General features: G+C 62.4%; 1 protein-coding gene across 1 annotated transcript; it reads right to left on the bottom strand.

Annotated features, from left to right (window-relative positions):
- Nucleotides 1–5,557: 5,557 nt before the first annotated feature.
- On the bottom strand, nt 5,558–10,891 carry LOC144955676 (E3 ubiquitin-protein ligase UBR4-like; the record flags this gene model as incomplete). The annotated part of the gene is made up of 4 exons (XM_078885832.1): nt 5,558–5,800; nt 8,450–8,547; nt 9,385–9,518; nt 10,539–10,891. Coding segments are annotated over 4 exons (786 nt in total), but the record flags the coding sequence as incomplete, so codon positions are not given.
- Nucleotides 10,892–11,198: the final 307 nt, after the last annotated feature.

Raw genomic sequence — 11,198 nt, forward strand, 5'->3', positions numbered from 1 at the left:
CACACACACACTGACACACACACACACACACAGGGGACTGACACACGCACACACACACTGACGCACCACACACGCACACACACAGGGACTGACACACAATCACTGACACACACACACACACAGGGACGGCCTTCTCACCCGTTGGTGAAGAACTCCTCCATGGCTTTGCGCGACAGGGGCCTGTCCAGCTGTCGGTCCAGGAAGGCCACGCACTCCTCCAAGATGGCCTCCGACAGCCCTCTGCCACACCACCACCACCACACAGGCCATAGGTCAGGCAGACACACACACACACGCACGCACACGCGCACACGCACACGCCCACACGCACAACACCCACACACTCCTCCAAGATGGCCTCCGACAACCCTCTGCCACCGACCACCACCACCACACAGGCCACAGGTCAAGCAGACTCACCCACACACACACGCACAACAAACACACGCACAACACACACACGCACAACACACACACACACGCACAACACACACACGCACACACCCACACACACGCCCCACGCACAACACCCACACACTCCTCCAGGATGGCCTCCGACAGCCCTCTGCCACCACCACCACACAGGCCACAGGTCATGCAGACTCACCCACACACACACACACGCACAACACACACACACACCCGCACCCGCACCCACGCACACACACACACACACGCACAGACTCACCCACACACACACCCACACACACCCACCCACCCACACACACACACCCACCCACCCACACACCCACAGACCCACCCACCCACACACCCACAGACCCACCCACCCACACACCCACACACCCACCCACCCACGTACCCACAACACGCACACACCCACCCGCGCACCCACACACCCACACACCCACCAACTCCCCTACCCCCTCCCCCACCCATCCACTCCCCTAACCACCCACACCCCTACACTACCATAACCCACCTAAACCCCCCTAACCCAGCCCCTACCCCACCCACCCACCAAGCCCCTACCCTACCCAATCACGCCCCTACCCTACCCAATCACGCCCCTACCCTACCATAACCCAACTACCCCCCTAACCCAGCCCCTACCCCACCCACCCACCACGCTCCTACCCTACCCACTCACGCCCCTACCCTACCCCATCCACCCACTCGGGTGAGCGTGCGCGTATCCGTGAGGGTGAGCGTGCCGGGTGAGCGTGTCGGGTGAGCGTGTCGGGTGAGCGTGCGTGTACCCATGGGGGTGAGCGTGCGTGTGCGTACCCGTGTGGGTGAGCGTGTCGGGTGAGCGTGTCGGGTGAGCGTGCGTGTGCGTACCCGTGTGGGTGAGCGTGTCGGAGTGAGCGTGACGGGTGAGCGTACCCGTGTGGGTGAGCGTGCCGGGTGAGCGCGCGGTTACGCGCTGGGCCACGTGTCCGTGGTGGACGCGTGCCAGGAAGGGGTCCGAGTCGGCTGGCCCCAGCGCCCGCTCCAGGGCGACGCAGGCCAGCTCGCCGGCGCCCTCTCCGCCAGCGCGTCGCTCAGCAGCGGCAGCAGCGCCGGCAACGCCCCCACTGGCACCGGCCCACCACACCACCGCTGACGCTGCCCGGGGCACCAGCTGACAACACGGGGGGGGGGGGCGGGGGGAAGGGTGGGGGTAGGGAGAAGAGGGAGGGAGGGGAGGGAGGGGAGGAGAGGGGAAGGAGGGAGGGAGGGAGGGGAAGGAGGGAGGGAGGAGGGAGGGAGAGAGGGAGGGAGGGAAGAAAGGGAGGGAGGGGGAGAAAGGGAGGGAGGGAGGGAGGGAGAGGGAGAGAGGGAGGGAGGGGAGAGGGAGAGAGGGAGGGAGGGAGGGGAGAAAGGGAGGGAGGAGGGAGGGAGAGAAGGAGGGAGGGAGGGGAGGGAGGGAGGGGAAGGAGGGAGGGAGGGAGGAGGGAGGGGAGGAGGGGAGGGAGGGGAGGAGAGGAAGGAGGGAGGGGAAGGAGGGAGAGAGGGAGGGAGGGAGGGAGTGGAGGGGGAAGGAGGGAGGGAGGGGAAGGAGGGAGGGAGAAGAGGGGAGGGGGGAGCAGAATTTAGAGGGATGGAGGGGAGAGAGCCAAGGGAGGGGGTGGGGGGGGGAGGTGAATTGAGGGAGTTGAGGTGGTGGGTGAGAGAGAGGGGGTAGAGAGAGAGAGATTAGGGAGAGAGTGTGGTGCGTGAGTGTGTGTGCGTGAGTGCGTGCTTGAGTGCGTGCGTGAGTGTGTGCTTGAGTGTGTGCGTGAGTGCGTGCTTGAGTGCGTGCGTGAGTGTGTGCGTGAGGTGTGTGCGTGAGTGCGTGCTTGAGTGCGTGCGTGAGTGTGTGCTTGAATGTGTGCGTGAGTGCGTGCTTGAGTGTGTGCGTGAGTGTGTGCGTGAGTGCGTGCTTGAGTGCGTGCTGTGAGTGTGTGCTTGAATGTGTGCGTGAGTGCGTGCTTGAGTGCGTGCGTGAGTGTGTGCGTGAGTGTGTGCTTGAGTGCGTGCTTGAGTGCGTGCGTGAGTGTGTGCTTGAATGTGTGCGTGAGTGCGTGCTTGAGTGTGTGCGTGAGTGTGTGCTTGAGTGTGTGCTTGAGTGCGGTGCTTGAGTGTGTGCTTGAGTGCGTGTGTGAGTGTGTGCTTGAATGTGTGCTTGAGTGCGTGCTTGAGTGCTGTGCTTGAGTGTGTGTGTGAGTGTGTGCTTGAATGTGTGCTTGAGTGCGTGCTTGAGTGCTGTGCTTGAGTGTGTGCTTGAGTGTGTGTGTGAGTGTGTGCTTGAATGTGTGCTTGAGTGCGTGCTTGAGTGCGTGCTTGAGTGTGTGCTTGAGTGCGTGTGTGAGTGTGTGCTTGAATGTGTGCTTGAGTGTGTGCGTGAGTGCGTGCTTGAGTGCGTGCTTGAGTGTGTGCTTGAGTGCGTGTGTGAGTGTGTGCTTGAATGTGTGCTTGAGTGCGTGCTTGAGTGTGTGCTTGAGTGCGTGTGTGAGTGTGTGCGTGAGTGTGTGCTTGAGTGCGTGCTTGAGTGTGTGCTTGAGTGCGTGCTTGAGTGTGTGCTTGAGTGCGTGTGTGAGTGTGTGCTTGAATGTGTGCGTGAGTGCGTGCGTGAGTGTGTGCTTGAATGTGTGCGTGAGTGCGTGCTTGAGTGCGTGCGTGCGTGGGGGTGCGTGTGTGTGCTTGAGTGTGTGCTTGAGTGTGTGCTTGAGTGCGTGCGTGCGTGGGGGGTGCGTGTGTGTGCGTGAGTGTGTGCTGTGAGTGCGTGCGTGAGTGTGTGCTTGAATGTGTGCGTGAGTGCGTGCTTGAGTGCGTGCGTGCGTGGGGGTGCGTGTGTGTGCTTGAGTGTGTGCTTGAGTGCGTGCTTGAGTGCGTGCTTGAGTGTGTGCTTGAGTGTGTGCTTGAGTGCGTGCTTGAGTGCGTGTGTGCGTGGGGGTGCGTGTGTGTGCTTGAGTGTGTGCTTGAGTGCGTGCTTGAGTGCGTGTGTGCGTGGGGGTGCGTGTGTGTGCTTGAGTGTGTGCTTGAGTGCGTGCTTGAGTGCGTGCGTGCGTGGGGGTGCGTGTGTGTGCTTGAGTGCGTGCTTGAGTGCGTGTGTGCGTGGGGGTGCATGTGTGTGCTTGAGTGCGTGCTTGAGTGCGTGCGTGCGTGGGGGGTGCGTGTGTGTGCTTGAGTGCGTGCTTGAGTGCGTGCTTGAGTGCGTGTGTGCGTGGGGGTGCATGTGTGTGCTTGAGTGCGTGCTTGAGTGCGTGTGTGCGTGGGGGTGCGTGTGTGTGCTTGAGTGTGTGCTTGAGTGCGTGCTTGAGTGCGTGTGTGCGTGGGGGTGCATGTGTGTGCTTGAGTGCGTGCTTGAGTGCGTGCGTGCGTGGGGGTGCGTGTGTGTGCTTGAGTGCGTGCTTGAGTGCGTGCGTGCGTGGGGGTGCGTGTGTGTGCTTGAGTGTGTGCTTGAGTGCGTGCTTGAGTGCGTGTGTGCGTGGGGGTGCGTGTGTGTGCTTGAGTGCGTGCGTGAGTGCGTGCTTGAGTGCGTGTGTGCGTGTGTGCGTGGGGGTGCATGTGTGTGCTTGAGTGCGTGCTTGAGTGCGTGTGTGCGTGTGTGCGTGGGGGTGCGTGTGTGTGCTTGAGTGCGTGCTTGAGTGCGTGCTTGAGTGCGTGTGTGCGTGGGGGTGCGTGTGTGTGCATGCGTGGGGGTATGTGCCTGTGTGTGTGCGTGTGTGCATGGGTGAGTGTGGGTGCGTGGGGATGCGTGTGGGTGTGCATGTGGGTGTGCATGTGGGTGTGTGTGCGTGGGGGTGCGAGTGGGGTGCATGTGGATGTGGGATATGTGTGCGTGTGAGTGTGTGTGGGTGTGTGCGTGTGTATGTGCGCGGGTGCGTGCGTGTGCGTGTAGGGGTGTGCGTGTGCGAGTGCGTGCACGCTTGTGTGTGCGTGTGTGTGCGCGTGTGTGCGCGTGTGCGTGCTCACAGCAGCAGGTCCCCTGCGAGGCGAACGAGTGCGATCAGGACGTGTGTGTGTGTGTGTGTGCGTGCGTACGTGCGCGTGTGTGTACGTGTACGCGTGCACGTGTGTGTGTGTGTGTGTACGTGTGTGTACACGAGTGCGTGTGTGAGTGTGTGCGTGCTCACAGTAGCAGGTCCCCTGCGAGGCGCACGAGTGCGATCAGGGCGTGTGTGTGTGTGTACGTGTGTGTGTGTGTGTACGTGTGTGTACGTGTGTGTACGTGTGCGTACGTGCGCGTGTGTGCGTGCTCACAGTAGCAGGTCCCCTGCGAGGCGCACGAGTGCGATCAGGGCGTGTGTGTGTGTACGTGTGTGTACGCGTGTGTGTGTGTGTGTACGTGCGCGCGTGTGCGTGCATGCTCACAGTAGCAGGTCCCCTGCGAGGCGCACGAGTGCGATCAGGGCGCGTGTGTGTGTGTACGTGTGTGTACGTGTGCGTACGTGCGCGTGTGTGTGTGTGTGCGTGCTCACAGTAGCAGGTCCCCTGCGAGGCGCACGAGTGCGATCAGGGCGTGTGTGTGTGTACGTGTGTGTACGTGTGTGTACGTGTGCGTACGTGCGCGTGTGTGTGTGTGCGTGCTCACAGTAGCAGGTCCCCTGCGAGGCGCACGAGTGCGATCAGGGCGTGTGTGTGTGTGTGTGTACGTGTGTGTACGTGTGCGTACGTGCGCGTGTGTGAGTGTGTGCGTGCTCACAGTAGCAGGTCCCCTGCGAGGCGCACGAGTGCGATCAGGGCGTGTGTGTGTGTGTACGTGTGTGTACGTGTGCGTACGTGCGCATGTGTGTGTGTGTGCGTACGTGTGTGTACGTGTGCGTACGTGCGCGTGTGTGTGTGTGTACGTGTGTGTACGTGTGCGTACGTGCGCGTGTGTGAGTGTGTGCGTGCTCACAGTAGCAGGTCCCCTGCGAGGCGCACGAGTGCGATCAGGGCGTGTGTGTGTGTGTGTGTACGTGTGTGTACGTGTGCGTACGTGAGTGTGTGCGTGCTCACAGCAGCAGGTCCCCTGCGAGGCGCACGAGTGCGATCAGGGCGTGTGTGTGTACGTGTGTGTACGTGTGCGTACGTGCGCGTGTGTGTGTACGTGTGTGTACGTGTGCGTACGTGCGCGTGTGTGGGTGTGTGCGTGCTCACAGCAGCAGGTCCCCAGCGAGGCGCACGAGTGCGATCAGGGCGTGCTTGAGGGGGGCGGCGAGCGCCAGCGGACGGCTCCCCAGCACCGCCACGTGCGCCGCCTGCACCGCCCCGGCGTAGCCCTCCGTGGGGGGGGGCCGCGGGGGGGGCCGTGGGGGGGGCCGTGGGGGGGGCGGGGGCGGGGGGGGGCGGGGAGGGCGGGGGGAGCGGGGGGCTCCGACGTGTAGGCGTGGCGCTGCGCGGGAGACGAAAGAGCCCAACGCAGCAGCGGCGGCAGCAGCAGCAGCAGTAGTAGCAGCAGCAGTAGCAGTAGTAGCAGCAGCAGTAGTAGCAGCAGCAGTGGCAGCAGCAGCAGCAGTAGCAGTAGTAGCAGCAGTAGTAGTAGCAGTAGTAGCAGCAGCAGCAGTAGTAGCAGCAGCAGCAGTAGCAGTAGTAGCAGCAGCAGCGGCAGCAGCAGCAGCAGCAGCAGTAGCGGCAGCAGCAGTAGTAGCAGCAGTAGCAGCAGCAGCAGCAGTAGTAGCAGCAGCAGTAGCAGTAGTAGCAGCAGCAGTGGCAGCAGCAGCAGCAGTAGTAGCAGCAGCAGTGGCAGCAGCAGCAGCAGTAGTAGCAGCAGCAGTAGTAGTAGCAGTAGTAGCAGCAGCAGTAGCAGTAGTAGCAGCAGCAGTGGCAGCAGCGGTAGCAGCAGCAGCAGTAGCAGCAGCAGTAGCGGCAGCAGCAGTAGCAGCAGTAGTAGCAGCAGCAGTAGCAGTAGTAGCAGCAGCAGTGGCAGCAGCGGTAGCAGCAGCAGCAGTAGCAGCAACAGTAGCGGCAGCAGCAGTAGCGCAGCAGCAGTAGCGGCAGCAGCAGTAGCGCAGCAGCAGTAGCGGCAGCAGCAGTAGCAGTAGCAGCAGTAGCAGCAGCAGCAGTAGCAGCAGCAGCAGCAGTAGCAGCAGCAGTAGTAGTAGCAGTAGTAGCAGCAGCAGTAGTAGTAGCAGTAGTAGCAGCAGCAGTAGTAGCAGCAGCAGCAGCAGCAGTAGCAGCAGCAGCAGTGGCAGCAGCGGTAGCAGCAGCAGTAGCAGCAGCAGTAGCGGCAGCAGCAGTAGTAGCAGCAGTAGCAGCAGCAGCAGTGGCAGCAGCGGTAGCAGCAGCAGTAGCAGCAGCAGTAGCGGCAGCAGCAGTAGTAGCAGCAGTAGCAGCAGCAGCAGCGGTAGCAGCAGTAGCAGCAACAGTAGCGGCAGCAACAGTAGCGGCAGCAGCAGTAGCAGCAGCAGCAGTAGCGGCAGCAGCAGCGGCAGCAGCAGCCACACACACCCCGGGGGGAGATTAGTCGTTGTGGGGGTGGGTGACAGACACACCACACACAGTACACACACACAGTACACACACACACAGTATACACACACACACACACAGTACACACACACGCAGTACACACACGTACACACACACAGTACACACAGTACACACACACACAGTACACACACAGTACACACACACACAGTACACACACGCACTACACACACACAGTGCATACACACAGTACACACACAGTACACACAGTACACACACACACAGTACACACACAGTACACACACACACAGTACACACACGCACTACACACACAGTGCATACACGCAGTACACACACAGTACACAGTACACACACACACAGTACACACATGTATGTGTACGTGCGTATGTGTATTTCTGTATGTGGACGTCTGTACGTATGTGTGTGTACGTGTGTACGTGTGTGCGTGTGTGTACTTCACCGGTTAGAAACATTTAGGCTGGCCTGCCTACGATCCATCCTGGGTTTAACCTGCAGGCTGGATTGTGTGAGGAGCTCACAAATCCTTGAAAGATCTGGGCAAAGTCCCATCGGTGAGCTCCTCCGGCAGGCAAGGCTGCGTTGGCTGGGCCATGTAGCTCGCATGCCCAGCCAACGCATGCCTAAACAGCTTTTGTTCGCCGGATCACGAGCTAGAGAAGAGATGGAGTGACGTGGTACAGGAGGATGTGGAGCTGAGTGGACTTGCCAATGACCGGTACCAGCGGTGGTCAAGATCGGCCTCAGTGGAGGAGGCTCGTGAAGGACGCTACTGGGCAGTTGGAGGCAGTCGCCCTCCAACAACAACGGAGGGCGGAGGAGCGACTCTCACAACAACGAGCGGAGCGCCGGGTGGCTAAAGCACAGCAAGTTGGCACAGTAGGGGGCACAGGTGGTGCATCAGCCAGTCATCTCGGTCATCTCGGTCAGTCGACCCGTGGCAACTGGGTCTGCCCCGTCACCTCCTGCCAGCGGGCGTTCGACACTTCACGTGGTAGCCTCAAGGTGCACTTGGCCTGGCACAAGCGTCGTGGTGACGTCACCGCCACTTAGTGGCGAATGGCGGTTGTTGTTGTTGTTGTACGTGTACGTTTACGTGTGTGTACATGTACGTGTGTGTACATGTACGTGTGTGTACATGTACGTGTGTGTACATGTACGTGTGTGTACGTGTGTGTGTGTACGTGTGTGTGTGTACGTGTGTGTGTGTACGTGTGTGTGTGTACGTGTGTGTGTGTACGTGTGTGTGTGTGTGCGTGTACGTGTGTGTGTGTACGTGTGTGTGTACGTGTGTGTGTGTACGTGTGTGTGTACGTGTGTGTGTACGTGTGTGTGTACGTGTGTGTGTACGTGTGTGTGTACGTCTGTACGTGTGTGTACATGTACGTGTGTGTACATGTACGTGTGTGTACGTGTGTGTGTGTACGTGTGTTTACGTGTGTGTACGTGTGTGTGTGTACGTGTGTGTGTGTACGTGTGTTTACGTGTGTGTACGTGTGTACGTGTGTACGTGTGTGTGTACATGTACGTGTGTACGTGTGCGTGTGTACGTGTGTTTACGTGTGCGTGTACGTACCCATGCCCCGAGGGTAGGGAAGTCGTGGGTACCCACGGCGTCCCACAGGTCGCACAGCGCCACCACGAGCGGGGGCAGCGCGCGCGCCAACGCGGGGCCTGGGTGGGGGAGACAGCGAGTGGGAGGGTGAGTTGGTGGGCGAGTGGGTGGCGAGTGGGTGGGTGGGTGAGTGGGTGGGTGAGTGGGAGGGTGAGTGGGAGGGTGGGTGGGTGAGTGGGTGGGTGAGTGGGTGAGTGGGTGAGTGGCTGGGTGGGTGAGTGGCTGGGTGAGTTGGTGGGCGAGTGGGTGGGTGGGTGGGCGAGTGGGTGAGTGGGTGGGTGGGTGGGTGAGTGGGTGGGTGGGTGGGTGGGTGAGTGAATGGGTGGGTGGGTGAGTGGGTGGGTGGGCGAGTGGGTGAGTGGGTGAGTGGGTGAGTGGGTGAGTGGGTGGTTGGGTGAGTGAATGGGTGGGTGGGTGAGTTGGTGGGTGAGTGGAGTGAGTGCGGGAGTGAATGGGAGAGTGGGTGAGTGAGTGAATGGGTGAGTGGGTGAGTGGGTGAGTGGGTGGGTGGGTGAGTGGGTGGGTGGGAGGGTGAGTGGGTGGGTGAGTGGGTGAGTGGGTGGGTGAGTGGGTGGGTGAGTGGGTGGGTGAGTGAGTGAGTGAGGGAGTGGGTGAGTGAGTGAGGGAGTGAGTGAGTGAGTGGGTGGGTGGGTGAGTGAGTGTGTGCATGGGTGGGGGAGTGAGTGTAGAGTGTGGAAGTGAGCGAGTGTGCGAGTGACTGTGTGAGAGACTGTGCATGCGTGTGGGTGAGTTAGCGAGCGGGTGAATGATCGGGTGAGGGAGCGAGTGAGTGGGCGAGCAAGCGGGCGAGCGAGCGGACGAGCGGGCGAGCGAGCGGACGAGCGGGCGGGCGAGCGGGCGAGCGGGCGAGCGGGCGAGCGGGCGGGCGAGCTCACCAGGCACCAGGCTCTTGACGGTGCGACCAGGGCCTGCCTCTAGCACAGCGGCGTAAGCACAGAGTGTCTCATAGCTCAGGGTCTTCTCTTCCACCTCCTCCTCCTCTTCACCCAGCTTCCCCAGCACATACCACCTGGAGAGACACACACACACACCGAGACACACACACACACAGAGACGCACACACGGAGATGAAGACAAAGATCCCCCGTGTAGCCTTAACAGACTGTAGGGGCAAGTGCTGTTAGCGAGCACCTGTGAACGCCGGCACTGTGGCACACGAGGGGGTGGGTGGCAAACACCACGCCCAGCCGCCTTTGTCTCCCCAGTGGCAATGCTTACACACCGCAACAGGTACTCATTTGAGGCTGAGTCGACCTAGGAGAAGCCCAGAACCGATACAGATAATCGTCACCGAGTGTGTTGGCCGTGAGCGGGAATCGAACCCGGGTCGCCGGCTTCGATTCTGTTGTTGTTGTTGTTGGGAGGGCGACTGCCTTCAACTACCCAATAGCAGCAGCAGCAGCAGCATCGTTCACGAGCCTCCTCCACCCACGCACCCACCCCCCCCACTCCCACCCACCCCCCCCCACTCCCACCCTCCCCCCCCCCCACTCCCACCCACCCCCCCACTCCCACCCCCCCCCCCACTCCCACCCACCCCCCCCCCCCACTCCCACCCCCCCCCCCACTCCCACCCACCCCCCCCCCACTCCCACCCACCCCCCACCCACTCCCACCCACCCCCCCCCCACTCCCACCCACTCCCACCCACCCCCCCCCACTCCCACCCACCCCCCCACTCCCACCCACTCCCCCCCCACACCCACCAACCCCTACCCTCACTCACCCACCCCCCTACCCCCCCCACCCCCCTACCCCCACTCCCACTCACTCCCACCCCTACCCCCACTCCCACCCACTCACACCCACCCACCCACCCCCCCACTCCCACCCCCCCTACCCCCACTCACCATCCCCAATCCCACCCACCCCCCCCTTACCGCCACTCACTCACCCCCACTCCCCCCCACTCCCCCCCCCCACACCCACCCCTACCCCCACCCACCCCCACCCACCCACCCACCCCCACTCACTCACCCCCCACCCCCACACTCCCACCCACCCACCCCCACCCCCCCAGCACACCCACCTGCAATATCCCGCGTACAACTCCACCAACTTGAGCACCACAGGCAGCAGCCCGGCAGCCACCGTCGCCGCCACCGCCGGCGTCGCCACCGTCACCACCGCCGGCGTCACCGGCACCGCCGCCGTTGCCGCGGCGACGACCGCGGCGGCGGCCGCCCCCCCACCGCCGTCGAGCGCCGATCCGGCGAAGAGTCGGTCCAGCGTGACCTGGACCCTGGCCACCAGCACGTCCAGCGTGCACACGGACAGCGGGCCCGGCAGGAGGGAGCCGGGGCCCAGCGGCGGGCACGGCGGCCCAGGAGGGGGGGACGCTGCAGCGGCGGCGGCGGCGGTGGTGGTGGGCTGCTGCTGCTGCTGGTGAAGGGGGGGCGGGGGGGGGGTGGTGGGGGGTGGTGGAGGATGGGAAGGGGAGAGAGGCGTTAGTGGATGGATTTGAGTTTTGCAAGGTCAAGGGAACCTGGGGAGGGGGGGAAGGAGGGGGGGACGCTGCAGCGGCGGTGGGGGCGGTGGTGGTGGTGGTGGGGGTGGTGGGGGTGGTGGGCTGCTGCTGCTGCTGGTGGTGGTGGGGGGGGGGTGGTGGTGGGGGGTGGTGGAGGGTGGGGGGGGGAGAGAGGCGTTAGTGGATGGATTTGAGTTTTGCAAGGTCCAGGGATCTGGGGAG

This window comes from Lampetra fluviatilis, unplaced genomic scaffold, assembly GCF_964198595.1.
Source record: "Lampetra fluviatilis unplaced genomic scaffold, kcLamFluv1.1 SCAFFOLD_1470, whole genome shotgun sequence".
Taxonomy (NCBI): domain Eukaryota; kingdom Metazoa; phylum Chordata; class Hyperoartia; order Petromyzontiformes; family Petromyzontidae; genus Lampetra; species Lampetra fluviatilis.